Source organism: Anopheles nili, chromosome 3 (assembly GCF_943737925.1).
Source record: "Anopheles nili chromosome 3, idAnoNiliSN_F5_01, whole genome shotgun sequence".
In the NCBI taxonomy this organism is placed as follows: Eukaryota; Metazoa; Arthropoda; class Insecta; order Diptera; family Culicidae; genus Anopheles; species Anopheles nili.
The window spans coordinates 7,769,488-7,790,054 of NC_071292.1; the positions used below are offsets into that span (position 1 = coordinate 7,769,488).

The 20,567-nt window shown below is 47.9% G+C and overlaps 3 protein-coding genes across 3 annotated transcripts; 1 reads left to right on the forward strand and 2 right to left on the reverse strand.

Moving 5' to 3' along the window:
- Positions 1 to 118: 118 nt before the first annotated feature.
- On the reverse strand, positions 119 to 13,161 carry LOC128722511 (facilitated trehalose transporter Tret1-like). The gene is made up of 6 exons (XM_053816179.1): positions 13,148 to 13,161; positions 11,167 to 11,199; positions 2,576 to 3,099; positions 2,294 to 2,499; positions 1,319 to 1,923; positions 119 to 1,243 (listed from the first exon to the last, which is right to left on the reverse strand). Exons 1-6 carry the CDS (start codon positions 13,159 to 13,161, stop codon positions 964 to 966), a joined length of 1,662 nt encoding a protein of 553 aa, XP_053672154.1. The 3' UTR covers positions 119 to 963.
- A 2,026-nt stretch (positions 13,162 to 15,187) lies between these two features.
- LOC128722513 (ruvB-like helicase 2) lies at positions 15,188 to 16,831 on the forward strand. Its single transcript, XM_053816182.1, has 2 exons — positions 15,188 to 15,684; positions 16,249 to 16,831. Exons 1-2 carry the CDS (start codon positions 15,188 to 15,190, stop codon positions 16,601 to 16,603), a joined length of 852 nt encoding a protein of 283 aa, XP_053672157.1. The 3' UTR covers positions 16,604 to 16,831.
- A 3-nt stretch (positions 16,832 to 16,834) lies between these two features.
- On the reverse strand, positions 16,835 to 18,719 carry LOC128722701 (GILT-like protein C02D5.2). The gene is made up of 2 exons (XM_053816376.1): positions 18,435 to 18,719; positions 16,835 to 18,336 (listed from the first exon to the last, which is right to left on the reverse strand). The coding sequence occupies exons 1-2, from the start codon at positions 18,717 to 18,719 to the stop codon at positions 17,917 to 17,919; spliced, it is 705 nt and encodes a 234-aa protein (XP_053672351.1). The 3' UTR covers positions 16,835 to 17,916.
- Positions 18,720 to 20,567: the final 1,848 nt, after the last annotated feature.

A 20,567-nucleotide genomic window follows, 5' to 3' on the forward strand; every position in this document is an offset into this window, starting at 1 on the left:
TACCAGCAAAGCAAAGGATATGAAAATGAGCTTCACAGGAGACAGGGAAGCTTAAAAGCAAGGCTTTTTGCGAATATTTTTAAACGTATAATGTTGATTGTTTATTGATGTTACTCAAACTATTGGTTTTATTCAAAATTCACCTGTTTTCTCGCGTCACATCATCAAAACAGCATGCTTTACACCTAATCGCGCTTGTACTATAACCTCACTAGTTGATGGAAAATCCAATAGATGGCGCTAAAAAGTGTAGCAGTGTTATTGCGGCGCTAAACCGTGAAGCTACTTTATAAGAGCTACCGCAGATGCTCCATACTCCTCTTTGTCGGATGCTCTGACCCGCAAAAAGCAATTACACGTCTGTTACATTGACCGCTCTTTCATTCAACAGTATTTATTCCGAATTAATTCTACGCACTTGCAATACTTCGAATACGATTAATACGCTGTGTTTTGAACTTGAATTGCATTGAATGGCTTCACCGGAGTGGTGCTGGTTTCATCATCATGCGAATGGCTTCACCGTACTCAGTCGACCGAATAATTTCGCACGGCTATGCACACCCCAAGCAGGGCAATCATTCAACAGAAAACACACAATTACACATTCAGTACTGCGATTTGCTTTGCCTTTCTGGGAGCGTGGCAGAAGGAATGAGAGAAACGGTTATGGAGCAAATGGTGCCTAAATTTGAAAATACTATAAAATAAATATCTAAATATTCTCTTCACGCTGATCCAACCGCATTTGTTGCTAGCACGGTTACGGCACTGGGCGGGGGCAGTTCGTTCGATTAACTCGTTGTGCTTCCTTATCGTTCTACGTTAAGTACAGCTGCTTCATTCGCAGCGTTTGCAATACTTCCGCCAATGGTCAGTCGTCTACTCTGCATCGAACCACAATTTTCCGGCTCACCACATATCCCTGTATGCACTGTGTTCAGTATCAACTGCTGCCCCTGCCTAAGCAACGTTTTTATTCTTCAGCATCAGTTCCACCTCCTTCAGCTTCGCCTCTCGGCTTGGGCTACGAATTAGATGCTCTGTGACGGATGGTTTGGCCGCTCGCTCAGTTGGTGCACGCTGGGGTTGCGATTTTCCCGCAAAGTACGCCTCAATCTCGGCCAAACTCTTGCCTTGCGTCTCGGGCAGGAAGAAGAGAGCGAAGAAAAAGCCAATCACGGAAACGACCGCGAACATCCATTGCACTGCGTACGCTCCACCCAGCAGATCGGTGATGGTTCTACAAAGGAAAACGGAAGCAGAATGTTAATGAGGATTACTTCGATTGCTGGACGTGTTGGATTGCTCGAAATACCTGTAGCTTTGCACGGCGAAGAACATCAACAGATTCGCCATTGAGTAGGATATCGAGTGAGCGATACCACGGATGTCGGTTGGGAACAGCTCAGCCGTCATCGTCCAGGGTATAGTGAGCAGCCCGATCATGGAGGAGCACACGTACAGCAGCAATCCTACGACCGGAATCCATGTCAACGTGGTGGTGCCTTCCTTTATCCACAGCGTGAACAATCCGGACACAAACATGCAGATAGCCATGCCGGTGGTCGAAACCATGACGAGGTGTCGTCGAGGAAAACGCTTCAGAAGCCACGCATTGAGCAGGGACATCGTGAATCGAGTCAATCCGACGAAGATGGACGCCGTGAATGCGTTCACTTCGGTACCGACATCCTGGATGAAGGTGACGGCAAAGAAAAGCGTGATGTATATGCCACTAAACTGCTGGATCAGGAAGAACCAGAACAGGATGATCATCGGTTTGTAGCCGGTTGGTTTGAGGAATCCACGAAGCTTGGACTGCTGCACGCCGTGTCGGTTAACGTTTTTCTCCGCTTCGGCTATTTTGGTTTCCCGCTCCTTCAGCAGTGCATTTAAGTGCATCTCCGAGAGTGGCTGGTCCTGTGGAAATCGAGACCAGTATTTATAGTTTCATACTCTGCATCAAAGGTTCGAGGAAAAATGATTAATTGATTTCCAATGTTAACAAACGATGCCCTAGTTGAGACAATCCTGGTTCAATCTTCCGCTTGAAGCCTTTTACGAGGGTTGTATGAGAAAATGGCGTGACTACCGGGAGGTTAACGGGTAAAAACAAACGATGAATTGTTACGAGCTTTTTACGGGCGATGGATGCCGGCATAAAAAATGTAAGTGCTTAGCAAACAACGCAACAACGATAACACCCACGATAGGGTATAGTGATGTTAAACGGTAATTGGAAACCGATATCCGACAGCACGAGATGGTCCACTTCGCTGTGCCCACGTACCGTATGCTCCGGCTGGGGATACTTTTTATAGAGGAACCGCAGTGACCGGGCTGCATCCTCGATGCGTCCCTTCGACACCAGCCACACGGGCGACTCGGGAACGAACAGCTGGATCAGCAGCACCGGCACGATGGTGTAAATGATGCAGATCCAGGAAACTAGCCGCCAATCCATGAAGGCTCCCTTAGCGTAGGCGATCACCATACCTGTTTGGGAAGATGTCGAAGAGGATGATCAGTAGAGCTGACTTAGAATAACACCCTGCCAAAACCATCTTCTTACCGAGAGACGCAAGCGTGGGACCGGAAGAGATCAACGATCCGCGCATATCCGGTCGGGCCACCTCCGTAATGTAGACGATCGCTGGGCTAGTTCCGAGAGCACACGCGAAACCGGTCAACACCCGGCCCACCATGATCCAGGTGAAGTTGTTCGCGAGCGCGATGGCGATCCAACCTGCCACGCACGGGAACGCCGCCAGCTTGATCGTGTTAAGGCGCCCAAGGAACTCCATCATGACACCAGCCACAAGCGATCCGATCGGGACCATGATCACGATGATGGACGCGATCCATGACGATTGTGCTTTCGTGATCGGCACGTCACTACCCGGCTGCTCCAGCTGCGGGATCAGGATGGCTGAGTACGCCAGCGAGATGCCGATGACGATGTGGAACGAGGCGGCCACGATCGCCGAGAGGATCTGGGGCAGGGCGGACTTGATGTTGGTCTCATACTTGCTCAGCGACCGGCAGCTCGCAATGATCTCTCGGAACGCATCGTCTTTGTGCTGCTCGCTGTTTTCTCTGCCAACGGAGACATTCGAAACCGATTAATGTAGCTGTGAGGTTTGCAGTGAAATTGTGCTCAATTGGCCCGGCTGCTGGTGCTGCCAGAGCCAAAGGAGGTCAAGGCTTGCACGGTGTGGTGCAACGAGTGTCGCGCGGTTCGGATACCAGTGGCCAATCGAGTTGCGGTGGGTCCGCAATTTGCTTCCGCGATTAAACGTGGCGCTCGCTGGTTGTACTAAGGACCATTGGGGAGCGACAGGCGGCCCTAACAGTGGCACAAATCATGTCTAATATTTTGTCAGGCAAATTGATAGCGTGTAATGTGCACAATCATCACGGCACAATGCCGGTTCATCATTGCGGCATCGAGAGGTTAATGCGTTTAATTGTACCCATTGAGCGTGGGCGGCACCGAACAATGGCGACTAGAAAATAGATCACGCTCAGTAGATTTTCTACAGCTAACGAGCAAACTATGAGGATTGTTTCCAGTGCAATATGAAAACCCAGTTGTTCGTTTTTACACCCTTTATAGTCAATGTCATACGATCAACCTCTATTTGACTTCATAAAATTGCACTTGGAAAGCATGATGTTTTACGCTAACCAGTTCTAATTACATTCATTCTTATTTCTTACGAATGCCCTAAACCGCATAATTATATTATCCATCTCCAACAGCATCTCATAATGAGTTGAGTTAATGGAAGAGGAGCAATGTTTTCGTTCAGTTGATGCTCGATGCGCTCTATTGATCTTGTTGCTCTTGAAGTTTTGCCCGCTTCAATGCCATTGCCCCGTACGAAGGCGACATCGAACATCCTTTTCGCAAAGCTTTTTCATCATATTTTATTCCCTCTCTCACTCTCTGTGCTTTTACCTTCTTCGCTCTCTTTTTCGCTTATGCTTTCATCTTCCCCACAAACGGCCCAATTGGTACGCACAGCCGTACAAAAAAAAATGGCGTACCCAGCGCTGGAAGGAGACGCATCCTTGGAAGGTGTTCTTGACAAGCGGAACGCCACAGTGACCTTCAACCGGTGGCGTCGCGGTGTCTGCGAAATGGTTTAAATGTTCGCCGGTCGATATTCGGGCGCATCGGTCGGCCCGGGAAAACCGGTTCGATGTAGAATGAACCGAAAATGAAATTTTGAACAGTTCGCGATACAAAAAAAAATTATCATCATTCCACATCCTCGGCACGAGGGAAGGAGTGACTGAAAAAAAACGCTTCGCTCAACAAAAGTGTTAATCAATTCGCTTGCGATACGATGCCCCAAAACACGGCTCCACCTAAATTTATCGCCATTTAGCAGCACGTGCATAAAAGATTAAGGTAGAAGAAGCGCCTACTTTGTTTTTGCGTTGCTTCGAGGGCATCGTTTCGTCAACGCCTTGAAATCCAAGGCTACTTCGTTGTCGTTTTCTCTTCACGCTTATCACGAGATAAACTTCTCCGTAGTAGCTTCAAGCGGTGCTCTGCGTTCAGCTGACCTTCACGGGTTATTATCAGGTAATCGAACCGTCATTAACCCAACAGTTGTCCAACAGTTGTTCAAGCCCTGGACATGCGATACGTGCCTCTGTTTCCTCCGTATGGAAAAGCACACTCTCCCCTGCTGTTGCTCCGACAGTCTCATTCAAATCGAATCACGCCTTTGGTGATGCTCGTTGTCATGAAGAAGAGTAATTTATTATCACTTACTAGCAATCGCCAGTCAAGCGGATGAATGATAAGTTTGCCTCCTTCGTATACGCGCGTAACGTTTCGTCACGTGAGGTAACACAGGCTGATCGAACTCACCGGGCGATTGGGTGGCTCCTTCCGATAAGCATGTGAAAATGATCGATCTATTGATCGACTCACGTTGGCGCACATTCACGCTCGGTTTCGATTCAAATACCTTGTTATCGGTACGGGTTTTATGATGACTGTAATCGCGTGCAATTCAGGCCAGTCATAGGCATCAACCTTTTTCGCAGGATCATAAATCACTGCCCGTTGTGAGGGTGGAAAAATAATGGTGATATTTAAATCAGAAAAGATCCCTGTTGCGATCAAAACTATTCGATTGAACAAATGGCATATTTTCAACTCGAACAAAACACCCAATGTTCAACAAGAACGAACAAATAACGCCAAAGAAGCCAGATGAATCTTCTCCTCACTCGCCGAGAAGTACATTATTTTGGCTTCCCTGAGGCCATGAAAATCTCTGGACCATTGACGCTCCGGTTCGTTGGGACAGCGAGATTTCTGCAGAAATTCGCCTCAGTGTCGACTTAACCTCACGTCAGCTGGCACGAAACCCCATCAGCTGGATGATGCACGTCGCCAAGAAAAGGCACACACCGCGAAACGAAACAAAGAGCATATAAATGTGGCCAATCCCGAGGGCCTAAAGACGCCCATGACTTTCTGCGGCAGAAACCGGTTCCATGAGCACGGAGTTCGCCATCGGTAACGGTAATTACCGCGAACTTTTCTCGTGGTTCTGCTGCTTGCCAAAGACGCCATTCTCGTTTAAGCCGAGGCGTTTGTAGTTGCAAAGGGAAAAAGAGTGATGAACGCGATACTCCACCGTCGTGGATGAGCTGGCTTTCTGAATTTGTAGAAACGTAAACCACAAATTGGGAAAATGTTACACCGCTCGAGCATTCAGCAAACCAATGCAGGGAGGTAAATATTCATAATTAATTACGTTCGAAACGTGCACTCGACGATGCCGCGGGAATCTCAACGCGGATTCATTTTTGGTGCCCTCACCACACGGGAGCTATTTTTAGCGGGAAAGGAAGGAATCTCAGATCGAACTGGGCGCGATCGTTTGCCCGATTGATCGCCGGCATTTCACGCTCCATCGGATACAGCCGCTTTGGCGATGTTCGAGCTTGGCTGCCCACTGGAACGGAACCAAGTCCAGGTTGTGCTGGAGGTGCGAATGGATGACGCTATGGGCCAGGATTAGCATGCTGATCGCGTGCCGCTAACTTTGTCGGTTCCGCGAACGGAAATGTGTGATTTGCCTGCCGGAGAATGTTTCCTGGGTACCGATCGTGCGGTAGAATCCGTTTTTATAGTGAAGGCATTGCTGTCTGTGCGAGGTAAATGGCCTCCACGAGCTCGAGCGTAGCGGACAATCGTTGTCGTTGGGAAAATGGTGCCAAAGTTTAACATCACCATCCCACTTCAGCCGGTTAAACATTGAGTCGAACGCAACTAATTGGACGCTACATTAGGCTGGAGCAAATATGAAAATGGCCACACAATCGATCGGGTCAACACGGCTCAATTATCTACCGTCCGTTCGCAAAAGCAAACGCACATAAATCGCCATCGCCACCGTTGATCGTTCACATTGCATCCGCAAAATGAGAAAAAAAGGGCGCCCAGCCAGTGGGAAGGGCATACGAACACCGTCCACGTGTTTCCTGTCCGGCCGCACTCGAGCCAAGTTTATAGCCGGGCCAAAGCACGCAACTCATTAGCTGTTGATTCTAGTTTTTCCCTTTTTCCAAGCTCTCCCTGCTCGGGTCGCCATCGCGATCACACGACACCGAGTGACATGCGGCGGTTGCGGACAGCTGAACACCTGGCCGTGGTCGGTTGGGTGGTGCGAAACGAACCTGGCACCGGTTCAAGGTATTAGTGAGGGAGCGAATCGGTGCGAGTCGTTGCGGTGTTTGATCGAAATAATCGCTAGACGGGTGGTTCCGTGACTGCTAATGTTCGGGCCAAATCGAGCCAAACCTTCGGTCGCCACGTTGCCGATGCCGTTTCCAGATGTATGCTGATATGCCGTGAAAAAAACAGCATAGAATTGCCTGCCGCTAGAGCATGACATTGACCCTGCATTGTGTGGTTGGTATTGGCATTCCTGCGTATCCGTCATTCGACAGGAATGTGTATGTGTGTTCGATCGATGTTCCGCTCACATCGACTTTCCCTTGTCAGGAAAAACGCCACCCGTAACGACACTCGACCCCCATTTGGCCGAGTTCATGAACCATGTTCAGCGCGTTTGTTTCCCACTCCAACCAAGCGTCACCTTATTTCCATTCAATGGGGCAGGAATTTTCCGGTTCCGGTAGTGCCGCTCTGCGCGCGATGAAGTCGTTGTGCACGTCGTCCCTGGCAGCGCACCGCAAGACCTAGGACAATGTTGCACAACGAGGAGCAAGGCTCGTTCGCCAGCCAGGATATGACCTTTTCGAATGTGCGTTATAATATTACACCAGCTTATAATTGCACGATCACCGCACCACCAGCACCAGCTGGTACAGCATCGTTCAGCCCTCCTTCGGTGAGAGGGTGAACTGTTAATTACATCAACCCTTCGCTTATCACCCGGAGCATTATGAGCAGCAACCCTTTTACGCACTGTACACTGTGAACGGTGACTTGACCTTGAGAAATCGGATCTAAGCGACCGATGACACCGACCAGTACACTTTTCACCGCACGTCAGACCGATTAGAGTTGCCTCTTAAGGCTAAAGGTCCTTCTTTTGGTCTTCTATCGATTACACAATGCACCTCATGTGGAAGAATGAACTCATGTATATGAACCGGCCATATCGACAACTGTTGTAACTGTTGGTTCCGATTTGCACCAGTTTCAGTTGGCCACTTTAACGCTACGTTTCGATGCAGAATTGATTCAATCGAACAATAAATTGCACCCAAACGGCGACACAATCAGTGACGAACGCTGCCGTTCATGAATATTGGATCGATGCTCGGAGCACTTGAAGGTTTCCCGGTGTTTCCGACCGCACGCAACCAAACTCGCTGTACGCTACGCTCGAAGGATAAAAGAAATCCCTTTCTCGCCGAGGTCAGAAAGGGGGTTTTCCACAACGCTTTCCGTACGCGACCAGCGCGAACCACTAAGCAGCTGAGCAGCTCCAGCAGGATCCGGGTTCCAAACCCTAAAGGACCTCAATTCGCTTTAGGTCAGGACGACCGTGACCGAACGACTGCAGTCAGCTGGCTCGCGGTGCCGACAACACTGCAGGCCGGAGTAGACCCGAACCTGGCGTCGGCCCATCGGTTAGGACCAAACGAAAAATCGACCAACAAAAAAAATATATATATGGTAAAATAAAACTCTCACCCCACGGCTCGGTACGGCTAGAACACTCGTGTCGGTTTGCGCCTCTGTGGTGGTGTTTTTCTTTCTGGGAGGCAAAAATAAATCAACCCCCTTCGGGTTTTCCCGCCCGGCAATCTGACCAGCTCGAAAGTGGAGGCTAGAACGGGGTCTGAAGCGGACGCTGAGTGAAAGTTCGATGCCAAATTTGGACGCTTTCCGGCGTGGCGGTATTCGGCGAGGAACGAGCATGGAGGGATGTTTGGGAAATCATTGAAGGGTAGGTAATGGTACTCAAACACTCAAGCAAACGTTGAACCGCGGTGCGATCGATAGCACAGCGAGGACGCAAACCCGCCCCGGAAAACTTATCGTTTCCCTAGGGGGAGGAGTGTCGCTGCTGGAAAATGTCCATCCCTCCTCAACGGGTAGAGGATCAAGGTCACGTACGATCGTGCGATCGTGCTGAAAGAAAGGAACCCATCGCTGGTTATCTTTCGTCATCTCGGCACCGACTTTATTGACTTTGGCAGTTCATTTTGATTCTGGCCGATTGCCTCGCTTACGCAAACGTATGCTGACGGGACCGGAGGAGTTCTTTGAACTTGATGGAGAACTGTTTTCCTTTTCGGGGGTGGAAAACAAACACCCGCGGAAATTCGTCAATGTCAAGGCGTCGCCGGGGATGAGGCGGATCTTGACGAAGCAAATTTTGTGCGCAAACCGGCGGTAAGAAAATTCCACCGGCTTTTTCCGCTCATCGCGTTTGCCGTGTTTGATTTATGGCCGCCGTTCGATGGAAAGTTTATATTGTGGTTCGACATTATCAAGCTTTGATCTCACGTGTCGCGTTGTGTGTGTGTGTGTGTGTTTGTTTATGCTCCGGAAACATGGGTGGAAGCCATTTTGTGCCATAGAGCCGATCGTCGGCGTCTTCACAACCGGCCATAAATCCGTATTCCCATCCGCAGGGATCTAATAACTATCCATGACGTTCGGACGTTGGTCGTGAAAACCTACTCTTTGGATTTTCCTTTCTTTTCCCAGCTGGTCAGGAAAGAGAAATTGATCCATCTGCTATCGCTTGTACGTGCAATTTGTTCCCATCTGCTCCCGGAACGATCAACATGCGCCAATTAAAACGTTTCTACAAACGATCCGGCTTAGTGACCAGCATTTTCATCAGCGGCCGTCCTGTAGGCTAGTATTACTGGCGTACCGGTTTACGTTACCTGTTGCGTAGCTCCACACTCGGTCCCAATTATCGGTGGACGTTTACACCCCGTACCGATGCACCAGTCGACTTTCACGACGTTATATTTAATTGCCGCATCGGAGCCGGAGCGGTTATTCGTCAAACCGAGTGCATTCTGCCAGATGCCATGCGCTTGGCGTGGGTTAAATTTAAAACCACCCTGCATGGGGCCCTTTTCCCCGTGAGGACGATCAGGACCGTGCTCAGAATCGACTCACGGCGGGCTCAATGTGATCGATGTGGGCAGTTGTGTTTTACAGCTGATTTAGCAACTGGCTTCCCAGAGCGTGCCGGTGAATGAATTGTGCGATATGAGCTACCAAGAGAGCCAACTATCTAAACTACGATAAGATTGTGCTAATTCGGGTTATCTTTTTCATTACACGGCATCATTCAATAAGCCACCGGCGCTCCAACGGTAATCCACCATAATTCGTATTGATTTTCCATTCGCTTAAGTTTACCACGCGCTCGTTTGAGCAAGCAAGCGTTCTTGCTCGTGCAGGCATGACTCATTTTTCGCCACAGCTATCGAATTCGTTATCACAGAACCTGACCCTGTTTCGTGCTGGCTTCGCGGGTGGGGAGTTCGCTGAACAAGCAGCATAGCGAACTGGGCCGGGCGAGTAGGATATTGTAAACATCATGTTGACAGCATGCTTCGCAAACCGTTTGCTCACGATTCGCGGTCACGATAAACGAACTAGGGCTTATGCACCACGAGCTGGTTGGCGAACTCCCGTTTCGAGTGGGTCGAATAGCAAGGCTTTTTTTTCTAAACACAAATGTGCCATCGTTGCATCGATCGAGTGAGACGTTTCGTATTCTTTGGTGTGTTTTTTTGCGCGTTTATTTGATCCTCAACGCTCGGCACAGGTCGGATAGCTCTGTTGAAGCAATCTTCGTCCCAATACCGATGCTGATAATCGATGGCGCGCGATTCGCGATAGTGTCAATTGTGTTTTATCTCTCAAGTACGCGCGTTCCGGAAACGTGGCGTCAGCGACAACACACGTCACGTTGGCGCGGCTCGGGCGCGACGACGTACAATGAGCCATAAATTTTGAGAACATTTGTGCTGTTTTAGGTCCAAGTGCTGTGTTGGAAGAACTCCTGGAAAAAAATGAACCGGTGCTCGATCTGGTCGAATGGGTTTAAAGCCACGCATGATTTGCCAGCGGTAGCATATGTTTTAAATTAGCTGGTGCCCCCTAAACGGAAGGGAGTTTTGTTGAAACGATCCAATCGCATAAAACGGGACCACCCATCAAAATCCGTGTCAAGACGGCAAACGGTGGCCGCCGATGGAAAAAGGGACAACGGTAAGTGCATTCGCATGTTGCACTTCGCTGCGCTTCACCAGTGTGCAACTATTTGCTCAACAACGGCGGTGGTTGTTCGGTATTTGCTACGCTCTTCTTTCGCCGATCGGTTCTTAAACCCCCCGGTCGGTGATCAACCGGACGCAGTTTCACTTTCGTACGATAACGCATGTTGCTAACAAGGGCTTAAACCGGTGGTAAACATGCGTCGATGCACTTCCGTGCATCTAAGCGACCGTCCCTCGTTGTCCGTCGTGGTTTGCTCGCTTGAGAAAAAAAGTACACTTGAGCCGTTTGTTAGGTCCTGGTCCCGGTTGGTGGAAAATTAAAAGTAAATACATTGGCCACAGACATACGAACCGGAGGTGGCGGAATCTGCTCCGACGATAAATGGCAAACAATCTCTTACTCACCGTTGGTGTAAGCTGAGAACGCTGGATCCAATACTGCAAAGAAAAGCGGAAAAGAAACAATGCTCGATTAATTGTGTGAGTGGAACGGGCGTTTGTGGACGGAGGAAAGTTGGAAATATCCAACTATCCACCCGCCGGTAAATGCTTATTATTTTGTTTATGATGACGGAATGCCACGACCCATTCCCAGGCGTGGCGCGATGGGGAAGAAAAATACCACAATGGCGGCCAATCGTGTCGACCTTGAGACATCCGAGTTTTCATTGCGTTTTCCGACCACTGGTCGTTCATGGTGATGCTTTCTTTTCACAGAAATTGTGCCATCTTTGTATCGCTTGTTTGCTCTGCATTTAAGGGGATTTGTTTTTCATTTGTTTGTCGTTTTTATGCCCCGCCCCGAATTCTTCATTTCATGTTCAGCTGGCCGCGGGGCTGGCTGTTTGGGGATCAAATCTTGTTCAAGGCTAGACCAAATACGTGACTTTTAGCCGCCACTTGCTAAGTGATGCGAATAATTAATATTCGACGCGCGGATGGTTTTTTTTCCACATCGAAAGTGTTGAGTTTATTTCTGAAGCGATGGAGCACATTTAACTTCTCATTTTATCTGAACTTAAGTTGCCGATCCCAATACTAATGGACAAGTTTCGTGCTTGATTTGCATTTCTTTTTTTTATCATCGCCGCTTCTCTTAAGCTATTATATTTCTACCAGCATGCGAACGAAATGCGAGACAATCGAAACCGTACACCGGACAAAGGAAGAATGTCTGTGGTTCGGATGAGACCTCAAACATGATCTGGTTGGTTTGTTTATCTTTCCCAGCTCTACCGAAATTGCTCTCTCGCAAGAATCACGCAGAAACCTCAACTCAGAAACTCGATCGCATGTCACTCCTCCGTTAATTGCTTTCCAGGAGTTCGCTTGATGACAAGCGATCCTTCTCATTATGCCACCGCACCTAATTACTGATGTGCGGTGGATTCCAATTCACTGCCCGGTCGGTTGCTTCGGGCGAGGTTAGATTCCGGTACCGGCATTCGATCCGAGAACCTTTCGTCGGCGATTAATTGCAGCTTATGTGGCCTTTAGCCCGAGTAGCCAATCGGCTAGTGGTGCTTGAAATTAGCATCCTTTTCTAGCGATGTTTCGCCGAAAAAGCGTCCCTTTTTTCTCGTTTGCATCTGCTTATTAGACCACGTCGTTGGTGTTCTTGGATGGGTGATTTGAGACCAACACATCAAAGTGTTGCAAACTATGCCCGTTGGGAACACGAAATAGCCCGGAATTTCCGAATAATCGGAAGCAATTAGTCATGCGGCCGGTACTACGAAATCTGGTCGATAAACCGGAATGGTGTCACAACAAAGTGCAACAACCCCTGGCCCACGCGGGGCCTATTATCAAATTATACCCATCGGGCATGGCTTCTCATGGTCAGCGGCACGGAACGTCGAGCAGTTTAAATGCTTTCCACCGTGAATCATGTTTTGTATCGAATTGTCATTCTGACTGCGTATATGTGGGGTGTGTGTTTTTTTTATCGTCCATTTAAATATTGGCCTTTTGAGGCTAGTACGAAAACCCCACAACCAAGTGGTTTGGTTGCACTCGTGCGACTCTCAAACAGCGAGCGTGATGTTGCATTTCAAACAATCATTCAAAAGTGTAAATACTTCTCCACGAACCTCGAACATTTTGCCCGCCATTACGACTTGTCGCCACGTGCACCGGTAGTTGAACAAGTGGCAGAAAAGTCACATACAGGTGAGCTGTGAAATGCATCTCAACAGCTGGAAAAAAGTGTACACTACGGGGAAAAATTCCGATTCCGAAACGATTGATGTAATACCACTGTAATGCATAAAATAGTGACGCTAACCGCACGCGTCTGTCAAGGTCCACGTGTCCATGGTGCTTGTGCAATAAAACGCTTCCCTTAGTTCCCCGAGGCGAATATATGGTCGCGATTAGCGCTTACCTTAATGGATCCATACTCTAGGGCTCGTGTGGGCTCGTCTGTTGGCGAATGCCGCTGGGTCGGTGTTAGATCGATAACCGATTAGTAATAGTTGTACCACTACCGGCGAGTGGTGCCGAATTACGCCCTTTTATCAGCTATTATTCGAAGCTTCAGCGCTTTTTTCTTCGCTGAGAACTGTCGGCTAGAGCAACGTGGCTGGAAATTGCTGCCCGACAAATAACTACCACGGTGAATATTATTATTGCCACTTCGATTTTTCTGTTTTCTGGTGCGCACGAACGCAAATGAACCCACTGAGAACGGGACGCCCGGAAGGATAATGGCTTGGCACGCGAACTTTTCCAACCGCTATTAGATAATGTGACCCCGCCGGTGAACGAGGCATGCGAATTTTCCTCTTATTTAACCAAACAACACCGCCACGGTGTAATTGATACTTCTTCCTGCGTGAGGTGTATTCCGCCACTAGCGCTTTTCACTAATTACATTTAGCGTCGTCACCGAACTGCAGTCCTTGCGAGACACACCGTTATTGTGCGATCAGAGTCACACGGACGCCGGGATTAGCTGGGTCACGGTCGCCGAAACCGTGCTGACACTGTTTTTCTTGCTGCCACCCGACGGCCACTGGCAAGGGAAGCAACAAAAAAAAATGCGTTCGATTTGAACTGTTCGCGTATTTCCGTCGGAACGCGCGCGCGTACGCTGCGCCGATATCAACCGCTCGAATGGAGGCGTCTAAAGAAACTGTTGCGTGCTTCGCCAGGGAGAGCGCGAACAGCATGCCCGGTCCTGGGGACCGGTTTTGAGAGCTGGTATGTCGTCACCGGGTTGGACGTGGTCGTGGTCACCTCGGGCGAAAGATGCGCTGGTGGGAGCGCCGGGACGGTGCGTGACGCCATCGATTAGGGAACAAAAAGCATTCGCGAACGAGAGAAACGCGCTCTCGGGGGTTCTCTTATGCTTCTTGTTTTACATGAACCACGCCATGGATGGGTATTCCGTGCGTCTTTGGTATAGCATTGAGTTTTCATGCTTCTACAGCTGATCAAAAGTGTGCATAAAGAAGCCAAAAATGCATCAAAGGACCTTGAAGGAAAGAGGAAATTTGAATGCCACGTGTTGCTTGTATGAGCTGTATGAGCAATCATAAAACCAGCGGAGTCTGTAACAATTATAAATTCTATAATACTACCTATTGGAGAGGTATTTTATTAAAAAGATACTATGCTAGATTATCAATGTGAAAATACTAGAATGGTCCGCGTGGTACTTAAATTGTTCAAAATTTGATATTTCATAATTGAATTTCAATGAATGTACAAAAAACATGGGATGTATAGTATCAGACTTTTTATCTTTTTCGTTCATTAGTGCCTTTTTAACGAGCAGAAAATCGTCCGATTTTAAAAATTAGTATCTCAAAAGGATTAGTAGAATTCTCAACAATTTATTTAAACTGTTGTCAACTACAGTGCAGTGGCGTGACGCTGGAAGTATGTAACTGTGGATATAAACGCACACCATTGGTTTCAAACTTCAAACTCGCATCGCACGCTTCGCGCTTCAGCATCCCGGTATATCATTTCCAAAAAGTAGTGAAACAATCAGTGTATGTATCATAAGGGAATCAGAGACTTCGAGGTAATTAGTAAACACATGTTACTTAAGAGTAGAATGTGCTGTGAATTCAGTATCTAGCGTGTTATTTCATACCGGCGGGCACCAGCTTCGCATCAGCGTGAACGCTCTATTCAAACACGAGGACGCTCAATCAAAACAAACAAATTTAGTTAGAGCAGATAAAGATGCAAAAGATGATGGTTTTGATAAATTTTACGCCAAATTAGAATAAGACTCGTCTTTAAGATGGTTTAATCTTTTTATGTGATTTCTTGTCGTTCCAGAACTTTCACTTGTTTGGTTTCTACGGTAACGTCTTTATTGGTTGCTGCAGCAGCGCCGCATAAGTTTGACCGATACCAACAGTTGATCAAAGCATACTGTAAGTACAGCTCGTAAAACTGGTTCTTCACGATGGCGGATATGGAGAAAATTGAAATCAGGGACGTTACCCGTATCGAACGTATCGGCGCTCATTCGCACATCCGTGGTCTTGGGTTGGACGATGTGCTCGAGGCACGTACCGTTTCACAGGGCATGGTGGGCCAGAAGGAAGCTCGCCGTGCCGCCGGTATAGTGGTTCAAATGGTACGGGAAGGTAAAATCGCGGGCCGCTGTATTTTGCTGGCAGGAGAACCTAGCACAGGCAAGACGGCTATCGCCGTCGGAATGGCGCAGGCGCTTGGAAATGAAACACCCTTCACCAGTATGTCCGGCTCGGAAATTTACTCACTGGAAATGAACAAAACCGAGGCCCTGTCGCAGGCCCTTCGCAAAAGCATTGGCTTACGCATCAAAGAGGAGACAGAAATTATCGAGGGAGAGGTGGTGGAGATTCAGATTGATCGCCCGGCTACGGGCACCGGCCAGAAGGTGGGCAAAGTTACGATGAAAACGACCGACATGGAGACGAATTACGATCTCGGTAACAAAATCATCGAGTGCTTCATCAAGGAGAAGATCCAAGCCGGAGACATCATCACAATCGACAAAGCTTCGGGAAAGGTGTCCAAGCTTGGACGGAGTTTCACGCGAGCCCGGGACTACGATGCTACTGGCACACAGACCCGCTTTGTTCAGTGCCCGGAAGGGGAACTGCAAAAGCGCAAAGAGGTTGTACATACGGTTTCGCTTCACGAAATCGACGTGATTAACAGCCGAACGCACGGATTTCTGGCGCTATTTTCGGGCGACACGGGAGAGATAAAGCAAGAGGTACGCGACCAAATCAACAGCAAGGTGATTGAATGGCGTGAAGAAGGCAAGGCAGAGATCAATCCTGGAGTCCTGTTCATCGATGAGTGCCACATGTTGGACATCGAGTGTTTCTCATTCCTAAACCGAGCGCTAGAAAGCGATATGGCTCCGGTGGTGGTAATGGCCACAAACCGAGGCATCACTAAAATTCGCGGTACCCATTATCGCAGTCCGCATGGCATTCCAATCGACCTGCTCGATCGCATGATCATCATCCGCACGGTTCCTTACACGGAGAAAGAGATCAAGGAAATCCTGAAGATTCGCTGCGAAGAGGAGGACTGTCAGATCAACAACGACGCGCTGATGGTGCTTGGCCGCATTGCTACAGAAACGAGCTTGCGGTACGCAATTCAATCCATCACGACGGCCAGTTTGGTGAGCAAGCGCAGGAAGGCGGCCGATATTACAGTCGAAGACATCCGGAAGGTGTACTCGTTGTTCCTGGACGAGAAGCGATCGAGCAAGATCCTGAAGGAATATCAAGACGAGTACCTGTTTTACGACGACAGTGTACCCAAGCAAGCTTCGGAGAATCCGCAGGCGCAGGCGATGGAAGTTGAAGGCAATTAAACGCCCACATGAACAACTATGATTCAGCACGAAACGTATTAATGGCTAATGCCGCACAACATTGAGGACAACAAGCTTCATTCTAGCTCGCGTGAAGAAAGAGCCCATAGCATGTGTAGGTGGTAATTGATATGTTTTAAACAAATTCCTTACAAATCTTTGAAAACTTCTGCTACAGTTAATTTCTTTCCGTATGCATGTGTAGGCGTATCGCCGAAAACGTCGTTTTGCCGATGATGTATAAACGTTCTTTAATGATACAAATGATACACTCTACTGTTCTTATAACAATCTGCCTCAACGTATTGTAAATATCACCCGAAACGAAACCTATAGAACTTAACACAACCCATAGAATGAATTGATATCAATAATACCACCTATGTTACGTGAATAGCGTTTGTTCGTGACTTAAATTCGTTATAGAAGTGTGCTTTTGCTCAGTCTCTAGGAGGGAAACGGTGTGTTTCTGTTTTCGATCCTGAGTGTCAGGAAACGAAACAAAAAATGGAATCTACACCTTTCCTGATACTTCCAGCAGGACTTTGGAAGGTCGACTAGGCCTTGACACTGTTGTAATTGCTGCACCGGACGCTGGAATTGCTTTTTTGTTTAAATATTCATATGGGTTTTATAACTTCTCTACGGCATCAGCCGACCGCTGGATGCATGGATCTGTTCTAAGTAGATTTAAACTCTGCTAAACACTGCAGTTGCACTGCAACTATCTGACTATTTCGATCGGAGGTTTCAACCAACGATTAGCGCATCCGACGGGCTACAATATTTTGCTACATTTGACTAAAATATTTGTTCTAGTTGCATATACGTTTGTTGCTTTGCCTGGTTGGTTCTACTGAGTACTGGCTCGCGACCACTAGCTAACATCTGAAGTAGCACTGAGGAGTAAGTAACTCATGTTTAAATTTTAAACCCACCCGCCGATTACAAGCGCACGAGAAGGAATACATGATACAAAAGAGGAAACAAAGACGCGAAAATGGCGCTCCTACCCAGACTGCAGATCGTGGGCAGATGCTGAAACGTGCAGCGTGCAGTTCTCACATTTTGCGAGAAGTTGAGAACTATCGTTCGCTTATCTCAAATAGCAATGCAATGCGGAGTAGAATTGGATGGACTTTGATCGAGTTTGCGCTTCCCAGAAGATCGATTCGAGCCCCAACTGGGCGGCTTGGAAATTATTAGTTAAGTAACCAAAAGAGTCCCCGCCGCAACTGACCCGGAAGTTGCCGAACTTCGTCCAGCAGCTCGTTCTGAAGGTAGCGCGCAAGGAAGTGCAACATTAGCTGCTATCATTTGCATGCGTCCGGTTTCGGTCCGCGGCCTGCCACCACCTGGCAGATGTTCCCGAAGAAGTCCTTCAGGATGGACTTTTGGACGTACTGCGCACCGTCGAGTGTGATGGTCGGAATGAACGTAACCGCTGGCCGGAGCGCGTGTGTGGCTTCACCGTGCACCTTCAGCAGCTCGGCACCGTGCGGGCTGTCGTAGCATTTTTGTATCGATTCGATCTCCACCCCGTGCTCCTTGGCGCAGCGATAGAACGCGTCCCGCGGGATAATATTGTTCTTGATCATGCATGCGACCATGTTAACCATCGTGTGTGTATCGTGCACGGCTTCCACTACGCACGCATGGATCGTGTTGGCTTCACACTCGATCGGGCCATGCTGGCACTCGAATTCCAGCGATCCGTCCGACTTCGTGGTCCACTGTAAGGTGAGAAAAACATAACGCCAAACAATTATTAATCCCATCCTTACTCCGCTCTATCTAGGAAGCGCGGATTCATCACGTGTTGCTCACTTACGGATGCTTTGCCGAACGGAACGAATTCGATGGTCATCAAATCCGGCGCCCGATCGTAGGCTGGCTGCAGCTGGTGTAGGACAAAATTCTTCGAATCCGGACACAGGGCTTCGTAGAACACCATGACGTTGACGGGGGCGTTCGAGGGCTTCAGCATCGCATCGCTGGACGTTTGCTCCACATCGTCTTCGTCGGGCTTGCGCTGAGTGAAGCTCTTGTAGACGAGCACCATTACGATGATCAGGATCACCAGGTAGATGATACGAAGCTGTCGTTTTTGGAACATGGCAGTGCTTGCGAATGCGTGTTCTGATATGAAGCGAACCCCGTTTTCCACGTGGAATATGTTCCCGGCTTTACACTCTACACATTTGTCGCCGTGGCTCGGTTATCATCGATTGCTGGCGCTGAACGAGATACTGCACCTAATCAACACAAACCGTCGGTCGGAGAGAGAGCTGATAATGCTATTTGTTAAATCAACGGCGGCAAGGAAGTAGGCCAACGAAACAGACGCCCGCTAGTGATCCCAAAATGGCAGTACAGAAATGGAGGTCTTTGCTGAGCGAATGGCACAGAAATACACATAAATGCGAAATTACGCACCGAGTTCGTGAATATGGCGTGAATCACGTACCTTTGTTACTCGTCGAACGTATGCGAAAATATATAATGCGTGCTATTTTCAACTTAATTCAGCTTTTTTAACTTTTACGACGTGTATGCGCTTGCGGGAAAATTATCACGAATTTTGACAACGTAAATATAAACAGCATCACTGCGACGTTTCCAGGCAGCGTTTACAACGGCTAGCTAAGCGCTACAGATAGTTCCGGATTTTGCATAGGCTGCCCGTAGTTCAGTCGTCGATTGCGTGTCGATCGATAAGGTCATTAGGGGAGACTGTGTCGATCAGATCGAGCACGTGTTACCTCTTTGACGCATGCTCTCCTGGTACTAGCACCGCTTGGTGCGGTCACAAAACCCTCCCGATAGAGGTGGTTTTTCGGAGGAATTTCGCTTGTAGCATCCAGCAGTGCGTGCTAAATGGCCATAATTCGCGAAATTGTCCAATTTAATGAAAAATAAAATATTTAAAATTTACGATTTTGCCTCCGATTATTTTGGACCATGCATACCTCGATCGCATAGTGCGCTGAGAACGGCGAGCGGTCACCGCGCAAAAGAGATAGGATGCGCAGTGTTACGTGCCGGAAAGAGCGGCGATATTGGATACGAACGCTAGAGCGAGCTGGCACTAGGTTTGCGCCTGGTAACCTCCTTGGTTCATGTTCTCCTGTTATTATAGGCCGTTTTTGAGCAGCAAAACTCGACGTCGAAATTCTTCCATTTAGCGGCGTCTCGACGGGTTCGTTTTCGGCGCTCGCGTGGAAAATCGGATTTCTTAAGGAAACGTGCGCCAGGGGCTTCGTTAGGTTGGAAAATCGTGCAAAATATTGAGAAACGTTTGCTGAATCGTAGTTTCGGATAAAAATAACAACATTTGCGTATTTTTTAAGTTTTCTTTTATTATATTAAACTTGATTTTCTTCCTTGAATTAGTAGTTAATATCGTCTATCCCATTTACCCAACTTTCTTGTTTTTCCTCGAATGTTTCCACTTGTGTTTGAATGCAATTTTGCTCTTACTGCCCTACCGGTTTCGCTCTCAATTGCTTCGGCCTATTTATTGATTCTCCTGCTGCGGTTCTTCATTAGTTTACTTAAAAAAGGAGTACACATTCGCTCTTATTTATATCTATATTTATATATATATATATATATATTTATATATATGTTCACATCTTAGCATCGGGCTGCATGTGCATTCCATTCATTCATTTCTCGCTTGCAATATTTTGCTGCATCTTCTATTAAACTATTCTTTTGCTCCTTCAAACTGACCGTCCACTGACTCGAGCTTTCGCAGGTCCTTTTTTTGCTGCAATTCTGATGCTTCTGTGGCGTGCACTTGCACTTTTTTGTTCTACATTTAATTAGCACACACGTTCCAGTTGCCTTGAATTTTCCCCCTTTATGCTTCATGCTCCTCATGCTTTTCCTCGTTATACCTACGTTAAACAATTTCAGCTTTATACAAAACGAAAGCGGCTAATACGTACGTTGTTTGCAT